Consider the following 18,060-nt stretch of genomic DNA (forward strand, 5'->3'; position numbering starts at 1 on the left):
AACTTACTGTTGCAAATCAGTGTGAGGACAGAACACACTTCTAAACACTGAAATTGAATGTAGCGTTAAAGGGATTCTTCAACACAAAATAATATCATAATTTACCTATCCTGTTGTCATTTTAAACCAGTATGACTTTATTACTTCCGCAGAACACGAAAGAAGATATTTTGAAGAAAGTTGGTAACCGAACAGCGCCGGCACCTTTTCAATTCTGTTGTATTGCCACAAAATCAATGTAAGTGAATGGGTGCCTGTTAACAACATTCTTCAAAATATCTTCTTTTGTGTTCCGTGGAAGAAAGAAAGTCAGACAGGTTTGAAATGACAAGAGGGTGAGTAAATGATGATCTTTTTTGGGTGAACTTTAGCTCGAATAATTATTTTAAATATCAATGGAAGTATTGTATTTTTCTTACAGTTGTTCTGTTTAAAACACGTTTAACCATCCAACTCAGTACATGCTGTGTTTGTGTTCCCTAGATTCATTTAGGCTTTGAATTTAGTCAATAATCTGTTGATTATTAAAAAAACTACAATTTGGCAAACAAAATGTTCTATTTCTAAACCAATGTTTTATTTCTTCAAACAAAGTATGTGTGAAAAAGCTATTTGTAAAAAGCTATATAATCCCCACACCTACTGGGCATTTCATCAGACACTGACCTTTGAGCTCACATGTAAAGGAAATCACTCATTTGGCACTCGTCCCATACAAACAATTTACACATCCACTTACCTGAAGGCCACTGTTGTGACTATAGCAATGTATCATTTAACCCTGCAATAAACGGCTCATCCCCGTTTCAATGGATAAGGTTTTGAAATTGATATAATTCTTATGGAATGACAATTATATCTCTACCGTCATTATTTCTTCTTCGCATTGTTTAACTGACTCAATTTAAGGGTTTCTTCACCCAGTGGCATGCCAAGGCAAAATTACACTGGGCGGCTCTAATGTGTCACAGTGGGTGGGGTCGAGAAGCTCAGGGTATTGTTGGAATGTACCTGGTGCGTCTCATTATCTTATCGAGTGTGAGAGGCTGTAGCAGTAAAACAGGAAGAGCTGGTGTGTGTATCATGCCACCAGAGTACCCTGCTATGTTGGAGACTGTGGTTTGTGAGGGTGTTGAAGATAGTCACTCATACATGTCTTTCTGTGTTCTCTTGCAGTCTGCGGCTGTCTCCGATGGTGGTGAGTACTCAATCGCATTTTCATTATACCAACATCAAATCACATCTGTTTACATGTGGCAAAAACTTCATTCGTCTTTCTTTCTCTAACTCAAATCTAAGCGTGTGTTCATCTTCTTTACTTTTTTTTCAGCCTGTAGTTTAACTTTTCTCTGCTTCCTAAAACTGTTTAAATCTCTCAGGGGTCCAATTACTTCTTTCGTTGCAGTCCTGTCTTTCTCTTGTGTTGTTCGCTCTGTTGTTGTCTGTGCTCTGTTATTATATAATTGAATAATCTAAATATCTGAACCAAATAGGGTTTTATCCAAAAGAATGGAAAAGCAAACACCATTGTGACTCTTTTAAAGTTGATCCTGATTTCATGATAGGTTTGGCTTTCTGTGTCTTTTCCAATGCGTCTTCTGTATCAATAGAGAAGTTCTTGTTACAAAAACTCATAGCACACAGGGTTAGTTTTGCTCAGTGTTACAGAGTTTGTATAGATGTGACCAATGTGTGATTTCATGTTAGATGTAAATGTAAATGTAGATCAGTTGCAATATTGTCTGTGCTATGACGTCGTATGTTTAGTCCTTTAATCACCAAATGCACTTTTTCATAACATAGTTTTATGTGACGAAGCTAATTCTGCATGTTTCGTTACATGCCTGCTAAACCTTCAGTCAGATTTCCTCATTTATACATGAAACAATCCAAAAAGAACACCACCATTCAGATCCATGTGTAATTCATTAAACACAAGTTACAATTTGGCCCAAATCTCCGTAGTTCAATTCTAACTGCTCAAGAAGCATTAGCCGTGAACAAGCCCTAACTTACTGTCCCCCCCACCAACGCCCAATTTGCATGTGTGAATGTGCAAGGATTTCTGAGAATGTTTGCTTAACGCTGCCAGCCAGACCTGTTGATCTTTCTGCCTCACGCATAACAAAAGGCACGGAGGGCCAAATGTATGCATACAAACCTGTGAGGAACTAACCAAACTTTTGCTTCTCCAATCACATGATTGTTGAGTATGGGTCATCATGTATGGTCACAGAATAGCGCCTGTTGTTGGCCTCTCACAATGCTCTTCAAACATAACGCCTGTGAGAGGATCTGACCCGAGATCAGCTAGTAGTTAGCCAGGACAATCAGGCTGGATCAGTGTTTAGGTGCCGGACAGTTTTGTTTCTTAGAAAGGGCTCCAGGATCAATTATCAACATGTATCGTCTGTAAATCTGGCATTAATAATAGCCATCAATCTTGAGATCAAAATGCAAACGTTAGCAACCTTGTGTTTTCTTTATTACGGATGTCTCTGGTCCTCTGCTGTGTTCTCGTAAACAGTGTGAATTTACAGTCTGGGCCTTTTTTTATGTAACAATTCAAGTCCTTTAATCTGATTGGAGAAGCAATGTTTCCACAGCGATAATATTTAGTCAAACTGATTTTCACCATACTGATAGCTCGGATGTCAGTATTTGGTTGTTTAAATACCCATGTAAAGTCTCTCTTAAAGCATTTTGGGGGTTTAAATTTTTTTTCCATAGTCACATCCATAACGGTCCATATTCCTCATGAAATTCTAATACGTTTTATGGTAAAGAGCCTTTCCTTCTCCATTTGTTGGGTATTATTGCTACTGCTTGGTAAACATTCATTCAAATAAATCTACACAGTTCGCCGTCCCTCTAAAACCGTATACTTATTTTCACATCCATTACGCATGTTTATTTCCCTTTTTTAAAATAGATAACTTGTGCATATTATTCTGATGTTTAGAATCAACAAGGTTTTGGGAACAAAAACATTCTGAGAGTTCATATGTCACATCCATAACAGTGCAATTGCCCCAAACAGCATCACACTCACAATTGCCACTGTTCCGAATTCCAACGTGGCTTGTAGTGATAATATTCAGATAAAACATGCAATTACAAACTATATTTGTTGATGTATATGTACACGTTTCCTCCGTTTGATCGCTACCTTAGACTGTGCTGGTCTGGCATTAATATTGCAGGTTACTGTTGCCTCTACCTTCTAAGTTTCCCTCCCCTCTCCTCTGTCAATTATTTATCACCTGTCTGTTCAGAGCTTTGTGCGCAGGCCACTGTATCTGTTTACCTGTATACATGCGTGCGGTTTCTCCGCTACGATCGAGTTGTTTAGATAGTTCCTCATTTTTTCGAATGGCTGGAGATTCTGCGTAGTGTGTAAAGTTTACGGAGATTTCAATGGCTCTTCGCCTTCTGTTCTGTGGCTATGTGTAATGGGGTGATGGATGTAAAAGCCTGGCGTCCAGTTGGCATGAAATACTTGGTAAAGTGGCATCACACAGGGTCGTACCAGCTCTGCCCAGGTAAGAGGCTGCGGTGACTATGACTCACATTCTGCAGGGCCTTTGAATCGAGTTTGTTGATCTACAGACACCTGAATTCTGATTTTCTCCAGGGTGCTTTTAACAGAGGTATTATATACTGTACAGCTGCGTTACAGTTCACAGGCTTTGTGCAGATGCAGAATCCATTGTCTAGCTATAGTCTTGGTATGTGTTAAAAGTGTTGTTTTGGAGGTTTTATGGTTGTACAGAAAAAATAATTGATCTTAATACATTTCCTTGAGATACATAAACAAAGAGCAAAATTACCATGGAATAACTATTGACAAGTTACTTTAGATCACCCAAGCATCATCTTTCAAACACCCTCATGTCATTCCAAACCTGTATGACTTTATTTCGTCTACAGAAAAAACCTAGATATATATTTTGATGGACGTTGGTAACCAGACAAAATTGAACCCCATTGATTTCCGTTGTATGGATACAAAACAGCTTAAACATTTCTCAAAATATCTTCTTTTTGTTCCGGAAGAAATAGTCATATACAGGTTTTGGGTCAAGGTTATTTTTCATGCCCCAAATTGTTTGGTTTTAAGCTTGAACACTATAAACTGAAAACCAAAGAATTGTTATCTCATTGTTTGTGCCATAGAGCTGAACAGCGTGGACTTGAAGGGCTGCGGCAGTGATAACAGTCTGAATAGCAATGCCAGCCTACCCAGCGTGCAGTGCCATAGACGCCACACCGAACGGCGTGTGGCATCATGGGCTGTCTGCTTCGAGCGCCTGCTGCAGGATCCTGTCGGTGTGCGATATTTCTCGGTACGTCAAATTACATCAAGTCATCCATTTACACATCTGTTTGAGAGTTTTGGTACATTTGAGTGAATTCATTGGACTCGCAGATGAACAACTTAATCTGTTTATTGTCCTTCACCCTGTAGGAGTTTCTGAAGAAGGAGTTTAGCGAGGAGAACATTTTGTTTTGGCAAGCGTGCGAATATTTCAGCCATGTGCCCGAAACAGACAAGAAACAGGTATACAGTCGTCACGGTTAATTATTTGGAGTGGTTTAAAAATATATTTTATTGGTTTCCATTGATTTAAAGCATATTTAATGGGTTTGAACTCTGTTTAAGGAATTAAACTGCTATTCTGCCGAATGTATTCTAGATGCAAAATGTTTTTCATTAACCATCTGTCTTTAATTTTGTCCCCCAGCTGTCCCAGAGGGCCAGAGAGATTTACAACAGCTTCCTCTCGAGTAAGGCCACCACGCCTGTCAACATCGATAGTCAGGCACAATTGGCAGATGACATCCTCAACGCTCCAAGGCCAGACATGTTTAAAGAGCAGCAGCTACAGGTGAGAACGTTGAATAAAGTAGGATGAGAAACTGTCAAATGAAACCCTGGGGGCACAACGCTGCACTTCTAAATAAAAAACTTTACCACTGTATCAACAGAGCTTTCCGAATTTCCCACTGCATTGGTGTACTGTGTAGGCGTCAGGTTTTTACATTCTGGAAAATCTATTGACTTGCCTTGACCTGTTTTGTTATAATACACACTTGTAATTGTCTCCAGATTTCTTTTCTCATGGCAATATAAACCAAAACAGCTCGGTCCCAAATGGCTTGTTATAATAAAATTGACAATTTTTGGAGATTCTTGTGTAACCTCCCATGCACGTCTTCAAGGATTTACCATCGTAACATTTCAGTATTTTAGATGGAAAGTTGAAGAAGTTGTTTCAAGCACTGCACTTAATGTCATGAGATTGTAAACATAACGCTTCAACCCCATGATAACCTGAGGCAACTGTTGTGCACGGAGACTGAAAATTAGTTTTTTCACGATGTGTCTTCCAGGCAAAAAAGAAAGTGGCAGCATTCAGAGGCTCCTGTCTGGCTGTCACGGCCTTATCAAAGCTCTCTGTTGCTGACAAATTCTCAGAATTGTAAAAATTGTCACATTTTGTTGTGTAAGATCAGGGGTAGTCAATTAAAGTTCTAAGAGGTGCGTTCTTTATGTTTTCTTCCAAACGGAGGTCCGGACAAAACAGTTTTTTGAAAATAACTAAATATTTAATTAATTCAGCCTAGTTGGATATACTGTATAAAAGAAATGATATTTTATCAGGCCAATTCAAGTCAACTTTATTTATATTGCGCTTTTTACAATTTTATTTAATACAAATCAGCTGTTCAAGAAACATATTGGCTTTAAGAAAAACATATAAGGTTATACAAGTAAAAACCAAAAAAGGTGAAAACACAGAAGACAGACACATAGATTCAAATACACAAACATTTCACACACACAGTTCCATTTACCTGCTCTGCGTGTCTGCACTACTGTTGTTAAAATAAGCATGTGTTTGCTGCTCTTCATGCAAGCTATTCACGGGTCTTTGGCGGGAGAAAATAATCACGCATGGAGCAGAAAGGTTTAGAATGAAGTGCGTTTGGTGCTAGATAGAGATATTCGAGGATATAGCGGCAAAAGACGAATTACATAAATGTTCCTGCGAGCTTGTGTGATGTTATTCTCCGTTGTGTAGACGCGCGGCTCAATTTGAACAATCAAAATAGTCAAATGGTTTAGTAGGCTATGTCTCGCGGTCTGGATGGAACGAAGCAGCGGTCTGGATCCGGACCGCGGCCCGCCTATTGAGGATGAATGTGTTAGATGTTGCAGTGACTAGTAAGGTAGTGTAACACAAATCAATGGGGCCTTCCTGTGAACCACGAATTCAAAGCTCAGTTTTAGAACTTTCCTTTTATTTAGCCTTTTTGCATTTTGTCCTTTCATCTTTCTGGATTTCTCACCACATTTGCTGTAAATATATTCATGCTTTATTACAAAGTCAGTGTTAAACTCCCATGACCAGCATGGAAATTCAAGAGGCGTGATGTTTTCTCAGATTTTACTCAGTTATTTCACCCTTCTTTCTTCAACAGATCTTCAACCTGATGAAATTTGATAGTTACACTCGCTTCCTAAAAGCCTACCTGTATCAGGAATGTATGCTGGCAGAGGTGGAGGGTCGGCCTCTTCCAGACCCCTATCACGTCCCCAGCAGCCCCACATCCAAACACAGCACAAGCTCCGACCGATCCAACCTCTCGACACCAAAAAAGGTAACAAGCAAACACCCGCCGGTGCCCTTCATTAGAAAGACAAGCCTCTGTTTGCAGTTCATTCTCTCTGTGGCTTCCTTTTAAACGCATAAGCCCAAAATCAAACAATCTTTGAAACACATCAAAGACACTCTTTAGTCTAATGATCTCCCTGTGGAGGGTTTGTTAACACAACATAATAGCATTCATTATTATGTGAATATGTATGAATATGACATGAATAATAGATTTATGATCTTTGAAACAGTTTGATTATAATAGATCTTTCAGGCATTGTATAATGAAATGACATCTAGAAAACAACTTTAGGCTGAAATGTCTCGCTAAGATTGTCCTTCAAAGTCTCTATTATGATTCATTACGTGGCCATGCATTTACACGCCTACAGTTTGTACTTCAATGCAATTACAATGTTGTTCTAAAGGTGTGAGATTCAGGTCACTGTCAGCATTATACATCTGTTTACATACTCAAGTGTTAGCGCAGTTATCACTGAAGCTTTTTTTTAAAAGGAGAAAACAGGGGAACAGTAAGATTAGTCAACACCTTAGCGACTGGAGCCAAATCTAATTTAACACAGTCAGGTATGCTTCTAATCTGAGTCTTTAAAACCTTGTTCTTGCTCAATTTCACATTCGAATAAACCGTTTATGCATTGACATTCTCCAACAGCCTGTTCCTAATTGAAAACGGATCTCTGAGTAGTTGTTTTTGAGAATGGAAAATGATTTATGATGTTTATAGGTGCAGGACGACAAGAAGACTAAATCAAGCAGATTGCTGCATGAAGACAGCAGAGACGAACAGGGCGATAAAAAGAAAAGCATTTTCTTCTCCTGGTCCAGAAATAGAAGTTTCGGAAAAGGAAATAAGAAGAAGGATCTTACAGACTACAGTGAGTGGATGAGATGTTTTCATTGAATTAATATTTTACTATTTGTACATTTTAGTTACATAACATTCTTTATTATAACAATACTAAACTTGATATTTAAGGGTTATTCCATTTTATATAAAAATATACTATAATTGGATTTAAAACGCATTTCATTTTTGTGTCCTGCATTTCCTGTTTTCGTTTGAAGTTTTCAGTTAGTCGCTTATGAATGTTTTATGTTCACAGGCTTTACAGGTAGTAACGGCCGGAGGGAATCACAAGGCTCTTTGTCGTCCGGTGCGAGTTTGGAGCTAGCCACCTCTGGTTCTGGAAAAAATGAGGTGGGTTAACAAGGCCTGGCTCTGAACCACTCAGCTGATGTCACTCTCACTCTCGAACATTCATCATTATAGGCATTTGTCACAAGGCTATCTGCAATACTTGATTCTGATTGGTCAAACTCAGCATTCCCCAGTCAGATGTTTTGCATAACAACCACTTAACTGTTTATTCATGTTTTTCATATCACCTTCTATAATAAAATCCCTTAAACAAAATTCAATAAGTCCTGTGTATTTATTTACTAAATAGTTGTGTAATGGCTCACAATGAACAAATCTCATATGTCGTATTAAAAACATTCGTATTTTGGTTCTTTTGCTTTATCATTTCATTTTGATCCTCTGTCCAACAGGGTGAGGTGTCGCGAAATTCCATGTTGTTGTCCGAGCGTTCAACACGTCACTGTAACATTAACCTTCCGGACGGCTCATGCTGCTCAGTACCCATCAGGCCCGGAGTCTCCATCAGAGAGGTGCTGTTAGGATTGTGCGAGAAGCTCTGCATTAATCTGGCTGCTGTGGATCTCTTCTTAGTAGGTGGAGAAAAGGTAACAGATATCCGTTCTAGTCACTGTTAGAGGTAGTATACATTGGTCATGTTATGTCAATTTTGCTTTGTGATGCTGTCACTACAGAATTTTGGAGATCAGGATGAGCATTGGCACAGATATGCATTATTTAAAACTGCAGTATTGTATTGGACTATAAATCGTTTGGTCTATGTGTCAAGCCTTTAGTGTTGGACCAGGACTGCATGACCCTGTGCTCCAGAGATCTGCGGCTGGAGAAACGCACACTATTCCGGTACATACCTGTTTTATCTTTGTCTATCTTTTTGATCCTTCTGTCTTTTTTTGTTACTCCAACCATTTATCAATCTTACCCTGTTGTTTTGAACATGTTGTTCTGAACATAGTTTCATACAATGAAAGTGAATAGAGACTTCGGTCACTAACATTCTACTTAACATCTCCTTATTGTGTTCCATGGAAAATAGGAGTTCACAAAGGTTTGGAACAACATGAGGAAAAACCCAGAAATATCTATTTAAATTCTCTTATTCTCTCTCTCTGTCATAGATTGGATCTAGTGCCCATAAATCGTTCTGTGGGGCTGAAGGCGAAACCCACTAAGCCGGTTACAGAAGTGCTGAGGCCAGTGGTGGCCAAATATGGCCTGAATTTAGCAGAGTTGGTGGCCAGGATAGTGAGTCAAACATCTGCTTATTGTTCAATCCAATTGTAACATCCAGAAGTATTGTTTCATAGATTTTTCCTTCCCCGTTAAAGTTAGAAAATGCCAATACTGTCAAACTATATTTATATTCTTGAGAAACTTTTCTTATCAGAGGAACATTTTGTTCAATTATTGGTTAATATCATTTTTACCAACATACAGTACTTTACACATTGTGGCTGTCCTTTCCTAAACATTGTATCTCCATATTTTTTGTTTTCCATAAATCAATATTATTAATCATCCTTTATGTTTGTCAGTGGGTTTTGCAAATATCTAACCAATAAAAAGTATTAAAAAGTGCTTGTTACCCCTGACAACACAGTATTGTCACGTTTGTCAAGAGAGAGAACCCAAAACTCAAAACTTTATTTGAACAAAACAAAAAGACCCACGATGGGGAAAACCGAAACTGAATAATGCAAATTACAAATTCCCACAAGGGGGCAAAACAAGGACAAACAGGATCAGCAAAACAAAACGCTTTTTAGGAATCATACACAATATGGAATACAAGATCTATGCTTCACGGTAGTATCACTGCGAGAAAACAAAGCAAGGCAAACAAAACATTACAGGACAGCAAACACAAGGGCATTAAATAGGGGAACTAACAAAGGGTAATTAACAATAGGCAGGTGTGGAGAATCAAACACTGGCGGGAAGCTAAATGAGGGGGCATGGTCAAGTGACAGGAGATCACATGGCCATCATAACAATCAATAACCATGCGCTTCCACACAAAACACTCGGACTGTCATAATCCTGCCTAGGACTAGAACAGCATGATGGTAGGTGAGGTAGGATCATGACAAGTATTTAATCATTTAAAAAGTACAGTGTTTCTTCCATTTCCTTGGACATATAAGGTTTCAGAAGGACATCTTCCATTTAACAGTTTTATAGAGATTTTATCAACTAAAGTTTGATTTTAATCTGCATTTAAGACCAAGAACATGCTGACGATGTGTTTTGGGGTTAGGAATCGGGTTACAGAGTGCATGAAAAATGTTTCCATCACCTTACCTGTTTAGCTGGTTTTGTTGCTTAAATCATAAAAGGATGGATTATAATGTTTAAAATGTAAAACAGAACAAATTGTACCACAGAAGATATATCTGCAATCTCAAATGTCATGAGAGTTTTCCTGTTTTGTTGAGTGGATGTTACATTTGTTGTTGTTTTGTGTCGAAAGAGCGGAGAGAAAGAACCTCTTGATCTTGGGCTTCCTATATCTAATCTCGATGGACTGAGGGTGGTTCTGGAAGCAGCTGACCACATTCCTGGAAAAGGCAAGATGCCAACACATACAGAGTGACTTTAGTTTTGATTCAACCACAACAACCACTTTAAAGCAGTTGCACAGTATTTGTTTCTAGGTTGAAGGTTTTTAGAAAAAGTTTTTCCCCCTTTAGGCCTTTATTGTTATTAAAAGAGGGCATTTCAATAAGTCCCCTAAATATCTGCGTTATTAGAAGTTGTATTTAACTGACAATAGAAAAGTTAATGAAATAGCTCACAAAAATTCTGTCATTGACTGACCCCTTCTAAATCTCTTATGTATGATCCCTCTCCCCTTTTAAACAGATAAACAAAAGCTGGTCTCATCTAAAAGTCACGGCCCACCTTTGTCTACACGAAGCCAGTCTGCCACAGTAAGAACGAAATCGTAAACCTCCCTTCCCTTTTCCATCTTTGTATTTTTGGCCTGTGAATGGGGATTCTATGCATGGCTAACACCCCTATTCTATATTCTGGTCTGAAGGCTTTATGTGTGCATTTTCTGGGCTTGTGAATGACCTAACCCGTTTTCTTGAATCACAAAAAGCTGCCTCTTACCACTTTGTTTCCTTCAACACACCACACTGTTGTGAGAGGATAGCAGTCCCAGCCAGGAGCTGCTTGGTTTAAGGGTTCCTCCTTTCTTCTTTATAGTTACTGATAGCTGTGTGATATGTTGATCGACATTGTGAAAACACGGCGCGAGGGTGTTCACCGATGTTTGGGTGTGGTGGCTTGCTGTGCTGATGGTGGTTTTTCTGCAGTGAATGTGCTGTGCTGTATAGGACTGTAGTCCAGTATCTTTAGTGATAGCGATTGAAGGCCCATCCACTGCCTCTTTGAGGCTTGTGTAGTTAATGCCCTGCGCCCCCAAAGAAAAGCCTAGTAGAAGAGGCTTCTATCTTCCACGCTCCCTTAATGTGCCCCATTCTCATTGTCGCTACCCAGGGGGAGGACAAACCGGCAGGAAAGGCTTCGGCTGTGAAAACCAGGGCCCAGGTGGAAAAACGAAAGCAGAAAATGCTTAATATAGATGAAGCTGAAGGTAAAAATCTATTCCCCTTTCACTTTCTTTAATAATCTCTCGTTCGTAGTGGTGAAGTTGTTCTTGGCTGTATGTAACGCTAACCTCCGTAGCAACACTGGCCGATGTAGCTAATGCTAACACAAGCACACTTAAAACTGACAGTTCTATTGCCGACGTCTTGCACAAATGCTTTCTATCCCATGCTTGCCGTAATCTGCAAACTGTTTTTTTTTCACTTTTGGCTGAACAATCGGTTTTAAATTGTGTGTATTGTCCAACCAGAATTCTTCGAGCTCATATCCAAAGCACAGAGCAACAGAGCTGACGACCAGCGGGGTTTGCTGAACAAATCAGACCTCGTCCTACCCGACTTCCTGCGCCTTGACCCAGAAGCAGACGGAAACATCGACAATTTCAGCTCCACCCCCATCTCCTACAAGAACCGGCCCCGATCCAGGGAGAATGGTTCTGCCCTCAGTGCGAGTCACCAATCGCAAAGCTTGGATTCAGCGGTGGTGACGAAAGCGCATAGACAAGCCCTTATGCCTCCCAATAAAAACCCTGCCACTCAAAATCAATCACCGTTCAGTTCATCGCTATCTCCAATCCCACACGCGCAAAAAGGGGGCTCGTCCGGGATCCCTGACTGGAGGAGCGAAGGAGCGGTCCAGGCCCTGGAGGAAGAAGAGAGCGGCACGGACCTGACATTTGTTGCTGAAGGGGACATCACAAGCCCTAACAGCTCGCTCCTTCCTCAGTCTCCTATGCCCCTCCCTACTTCCCCAGACCGACAGCATCTCCTGAGGGAGGGCACTTACCAGGACAGCCGGGCTCGATCAGGTACCTCTACCGTGTGAACAGACTACACTTGCATGTGTGATCCTCATCTCCCTCTGGTCCCTCCTCAAGATGTGTGTGATTTCTGAGTGCTGTGGATTTGCTGTGCTCCTCATCGTAAGCCAAACCTTGGCGATACGACCGCCTTCCTATGTACATTCAATACCCTTTAAGCACTTTAACGAACTTTTGAAAAGAGACTTTTACATATAATGCATTCTACATTTTCTTCCCTGAAAGTATTTTCGAAATACTAGCTAGATATGATCTTGACAATCATTACCTTCCACTTCTGTTTATCCTCCGAGAGAAACGATAGAATTGTTATAGCCAGTTTAAGGTCACTAGCGAAATGCACCAACCTTACTGCATATCTCTGCCCTCTGGTGGATCACATGACGGCGCTAACAGGAGCCACAGCTGACTGATCTAATCATGTGATAACTCCGCTTTGAAACTAAATATAAACTACATACCAGACAGAGTGTTTGATGTGGCAAAAACTCTCATTCAGACATATTTAATGATGTTTCATGATGTGAATACACAAGAATAAACACAAGCATAGGTTTCACAGCTTTTTCGTGGCTCAGTGGCGCTAGCAATGCCAATATCATGGGTTCGACCCCAGGGATTGCACATACTTAGAAAAAAAACAAATGTATAGTACAATGGAATGCAAGTCGCTTAAAGCGTCTGCCAAATGCGTAAATGTTTCAGGTTTGGTACCACAGAGGTCTCATCTTACCTCTCCATGGTGACTAGTAACGTGCCTTCCATAAACTTCTCCATCAAACCTGAATAGCTATTGACAAAGAGTCATCTTAACTCCTCACAACCTCACGTTTCTATTTTTCAATATTAATTCCGACCTCAGAACTTCTTTATTTCAACATATTCTTTGAAAAATGCAATTCAACAATGTGTAACTAGGTATATTCCCTGCAACAGGACAGCAATTCTGTGTTTTTTAAGATATGGTGTCATATGTTAGGCAATTGTGTAATATAATCCTCGGAAAGGTATAATTTATCCCAGTTGAAACACCATTGTATCTTCCTTTAAGTGAAGTACTAAATGTGCATATAGTTTGTTTTATAGTTCTATGGTTTATTGCTGTGTCGGGGTTGCCAGCATTGTTGAATTGCTAACTATTCTGTTTCTTCCAAAATCATTTGCAGTTTTCTGTAGCAGTCTTATGTAGACAACCAATATCTCTGCCCTGGTTGATGTTTCTGCAAACTTGTAAATAGAGATAAATAAATGTTAGGGGTGAAACCTCTCTCCCCTCCTCTTATTGCCTCATATTGATTTCTGTCATATGGCTATTGTAAATCTTTTGGGCTGCACGGTATTGGAGAAAAGTGCAGTATGCGATTACTTCATGTGTCAAACCTCGCAATAATGCTTGAAGTTTGTTAAATAATATAAATTATATTCAAATAATGAAAATGTTATAACAGACTAATGTTTCATGTTCTTTCTGGCATCTGTCTCACCAGTTTTTCGGTTATGTGCTTTAACCTTTAATTTTGACTATACATAACTTTTTGAAATATCAATATTTTTAGTTAATGCATACACTTGCGAAATGCATTCTCAATATTTTGATATATTGTGCAGCCCTAATTCTTACTGTCTTCTAGGCCCAATACATACTCTGCAAAAGTGTGTGAACACAGACGTTTCTAGCTACGCAAGCTTTGTTTCACATGTCAATAAGATCCAAAATGTGCTGGATTCATAGCACAACTTTGACATTTTAAAACATTTTAAAGGTAAATTTTTGGTTACTAACTAGCGCAACAGTAATACAAGAAGGCATGTTGCATCTGCGACTGCATTTCCATATTCAGTATTGAGTATGCTTGTGTCTAAGGTCTTTACATTGTCACACAAACACACTTGGAGAACACGATTGACATGATTTATAGAACTTTATTAGTTGTTTGTGCCAATGTCAAACTAAACCTCAAGAACGTGGAGAAAACGATTCTGGCCTAGCCAAAATCAAGGATCGGTTTAATATTTCCTTCGGAAAAAGTCAATTTGACACATCCTTTTGAAAGTCTATAAAAGGATGACTTACGTCAAACCAAATAATGATCAAATGTTTAGATTGTCTGAGTAAAAACAGCACCATGTCCCCAAAAGTTCAAGGTAGAAAACAAAGTTTATCGTTTCTTTTCCTGTTAGCAAAGGTCTGGACACGGTGTGGATATAAAGCATGTGATTGAACGAACTTCTCTCAGAAGCGTCCTCTCCCACCGCCTTCTTTGTGCCGTTTGAGGGACGTCGTTCTCAGTGCATTAGGTATGCGCAGAAGCCTAGTTAAAGTGAATGGCTGGTTAGGCAGTCTTTGTGCTGTTGGATGGCGGTATTGGGCTCAGACAAAACCAGCCTCTGTTTTCCTTCAGTGCTCGCTCTCTCATCCTCCACCAGAGGAAGTGTCCTAATTCTGTATTGTCTCCTTTGGTACTCATTCAGTGTGCAAAAGTAAGCAAAGCCTCCATAGACGGAAATCATCATGCTGTGTCGTAATTTGACCGAGATGCCAAATTCCTGCATAATTCCTACTCCTGATCATTTTTTATTCGATAATGTTACATTTGATCACATGCACAATATTTTCTATCTAATTTGTCCTCTTCTTATTTTTTATTGGGTTCATTGCTGTCAACAGGGCTTGTTTGTTCTGCGGTACTAGGCTGTGGGAATTCCTTAAGAAGTGGAGGCATTCGTGCTGGGTTTGTTAGGCAAACTTTCAACTCTGGACTTGAATAGTGTTGTAATGCCCTGACAGACACTATTAGAGAGAGAGAAATAGACATGATCTGAGTGACGGGCTGCTTTAATGGTGCCTATTATGTTTTCTATGAGAAAAACTGCATAGTGCTTAAGATATATTCTTAGGTTCTGGTGACTCATGTATGGCCAGATACACACAACATGAATATAAAGGGGACAATAATAAAATAGATTGGAATTGCATGATTTGCGCAATATAAAGAACGGGGGACACTCATTGTCTTAACATGTCCTAATAGGCACTGTATAAAATCGCTGTGCTTCATTTTAAATGAGCTTTTAAACCAGATTATACGGATTTTCTGAATATTGTATTTATCTCACCAATGCAATTGATTTAGAGCAGTACAATAAACATAGGAAAGTTTTGAAACATTTGGGAGAATTATTAAAACAAATTCAGACAAAGACCAGAAAGCCTGTGTCATGATAAAAATGTACATGGTTTAGTAATCGGAAGGAACATTAGCTGCTTTTCCTTGGCCAAAAATCTCATCTGGACGCTGATCTTCACGGCATGTGAAGGACCCAATAAATCCCCATTTGAGTGTTTGTGGTAAGGCTTTTGCACCCGACAAGTTCTGAACATCTGTCTAAACTTAAAGAACCGGAAGACTGTGTTTTTCCCATGGACAGCAGGAAAGACAAAAACCTTCAGAGTCACCGTTGACACAAATCTTTACTGCTATTGTTGTGGTAATACCATTACCGATTGCTTATGATGAGCAATTCACTTGCAATGTGTGGTAGGTGCGAAAGCTTGTCATGTCTGTTCCTTGGACAAATACCATCTAGGCAAAATGTAGGACATTGAACAGCAACAGCAAGGTTTCCAAGTTTGAAGTGCACGAAGAGATGGTGCTCCACCTAGTGGACGTGGCAGGTACAAGCTTACCGTCCCTATATTAAACAAACTGTGTGCATGCATCTTATTAATTTGGTTAAGAATAAAAAATTGTTATGAAGTGCACAGTTTTGGTTACAATACATTTTTTCCCAGAGGTATCTATTCTAAAACCGTTGCATCTGTTCAGATGACTAGTTTTATGTAGTGCCACAAGGGGGCAGTGTGTCTGTAAATCCAATCACTCAAAACTGAGGCTGATATCCAACATTTCAGGATTTGCCAAGTCATTGTTTCTTCACCAGCCGCATTTTTTTTCTTTTGGCACAATGGCACTGCACAAAATATACATTAAGTATCAGTGTATGAAGAGCCTATATGAATGTGACAGCCAGAGATACCAATGAAAACAAATGAGCAGCCTGAGTGGGTGCTTTTGTATGTTAATGAGCGTGTGTTTAGTCTGAAGGAGCCTTCTTAGTGGGCATTAAGATCTTAAAATCATGCTAACAAGTAAGACTCTTTTACCTCCATCAAGTACATCTCAATTGCCCTTTTAAACATGTCGCCAAGCAACCTGGTCAGCTTTGCATGTGAATGTGTGTATCAAAGCAGAAGCCATGCAAGAACCAAACCCAAAATAAGACCAATAAGTCCAACTCATTCCTTAACCTCTTTATTGTTTAAAGTTTTTCTCAGACTGCAGTCAAGAAGAAACAGAAATGACAGTTACCAGTAGTCTCAAGAAGCCTATCAGTTGTAATGACCTTCATAAAACATTGTGTCAATATCTCTATCAATCTAAGGACCAGATTGAGCTACACAAGGTTGAGAAAATGGGTTTAATGAATTCCTTACATTTACACAATACTGTACATAAATATTTCACATAAATATCTCATACAAAAACTCTTTGCATAATGCATAATTCATTACAGAAAACTTTAACATAAGGGTTTCATGGGAATTATGTGCACTCCCACATGTGTTTTATAGGGCAGCCTCAGGCGATGTACAGTTGTTTGAACATCATGACACAAAATTACTTTTGAGCTCTTTTATTTGGATAAGATAAAAATGTTTTATTCATTATAATTATAATTTTTTTGCCCTGTATTAAGTGATTTTGGAACTTCGGCAGAAGAGTTCTCTATTAGATAGCTACTACAAAGCCACTATTAGATAGCTATACAACATGCAGATGTTAAAAAGGTAGGACCCACCCAACTTACAGCGCAGACCCTACTTCTCTTTGTGAGACCCTGGGGTAAACTGCAGCCCGTCATGGCCGCCAACCCTTAAACCAACCCCACCAGCAGAGCACTATATATTATATCTAAACGCACTTAACAATGAACCGGTAGCTTCTAAACCCGCCCAGAGCGCTGCACCACAGTTGAGAAACAAACAAATATAACGGCCAGCATCTATAATCGTGTCATCTGTTCACATCTTTGACAATGACTCACCAAAAAACATTCCACAATGAATTCACTGATCTGTAATAAAGAACTGTTTTGGAAAAATTTTGATTGCTTATGACGTCATAATTTTGAAGTCATAATAATAAACTTTAGTATTTCTGGCTACTTATAGTGTATATTTTCAAATATTCGTAATCATAGGGGAACCACTTTTAGTGCTATAGCACCATATCTTGGTGCTTCTGTGGTTCTTCAGAGGTTCTTTGGGGCGACAGAGCGCTATCTATGCCTCAGTCATCCCAAAGAAAATATGGAACTATATACATTTTGGGAGTTGTTTGTTGTGTATACAAACTAAACAATTATATATTATACTACAATTGATTTATAGCGGTCTCTTTGCGACTATAGCCCACGCTTTGGGAACATGTATTCTCTAAATCTTTTACTCTCTTTTTACAGTCTGCAGCAAGTCAATTTGTCCTTTCAGTAGGAGTAAAGGCCGGTTAGATTTATTCCTAATTTGTTTAGACAGGAATGTATACAACACAGCTACTACCCATATTAATCATGACGCAAGTGCAGCGTTTACCTTGTGTGGACGTGTTTGAGTATAAAGATGGATGGCGCTGGAAAAAGTTTTACTTTCAAGAAAGGATGTCTGTTGTCTGATAATATAAATCAGTGCAAAAAAAGCACAATCGATCAAGTCTGAACCA

At 39.2% G+C, this 18,060-nt stretch overlaps 1 protein-coding gene across 2 annotated transcripts in view; it reads left to right on the top strand.

The window, feature by feature from the left end:
• rgs12b (regulator of G protein signaling 12b) overlaps positions 1-13,728 on the top strand; it is a 40,745-nt gene extending 27,017 nt beyond the window's left edge. Inside the window, exons 3-16 of one of the 2 annotated variants that reach the window (XM_079462693.1) lie at positions 1,177-1,198; positions 4,177-4,346; positions 4,469-4,561; positions 4,746-4,889; positions 6,487-6,666; positions 7,411-7,561; positions 7,790-7,884; positions 8,238-8,432; positions 8,615-8,688; positions 8,964-9,090; positions 10,316-10,412; positions 10,708-10,775; positions 11,350-11,446; positions 11,711-13,728. In XM_079462693.1, coding sequence (XP_079318819.1) covers positions 1,177-1,198; positions 4,177-4,346; positions 4,469-4,561; positions 4,746-4,889; positions 6,487-6,666; positions 7,411-7,561; positions 7,790-7,884; positions 8,238-8,432; positions 8,615-8,688; positions 8,964-9,090; positions 10,316-10,412; positions 10,708-10,775; positions 11,350-11,446; positions 11,711-12,285 — 2,088 coding nt within the window. In that variant the 3' untranslated portion in view covers positions 12,286-13,728. The remainder of the gene's footprint in view (positions 1-1,176; positions 1,199-4,176; positions 4,347-4,468; positions 4,562-4,745; positions 4,890-6,486; positions 6,667-7,410; positions 7,562-7,789; positions 7,885-8,237; positions 8,433-8,614; positions 8,689-8,963; positions 9,091-10,315; positions 10,413-10,707; positions 10,776-11,349; positions 11,447-11,710) is intronic. The other variant, XM_079462694.1, reaches the window with a different exon arrangement.
• The last annotated feature ends 4,332 nt before the right edge of the window (positions 13,729-18,060 follow it).

The sequence above is a fragment of the Barbatula barbatula genome (assembly GCF_947034865.1).
Source record: "Barbatula barbatula genome assembly, chromosome: 8".
In the NCBI taxonomy this organism is placed as follows: Eukaryota; Metazoa; Chordata; class Actinopteri; order Cypriniformes; family Nemacheilidae; genus Barbatula; species Barbatula barbatula.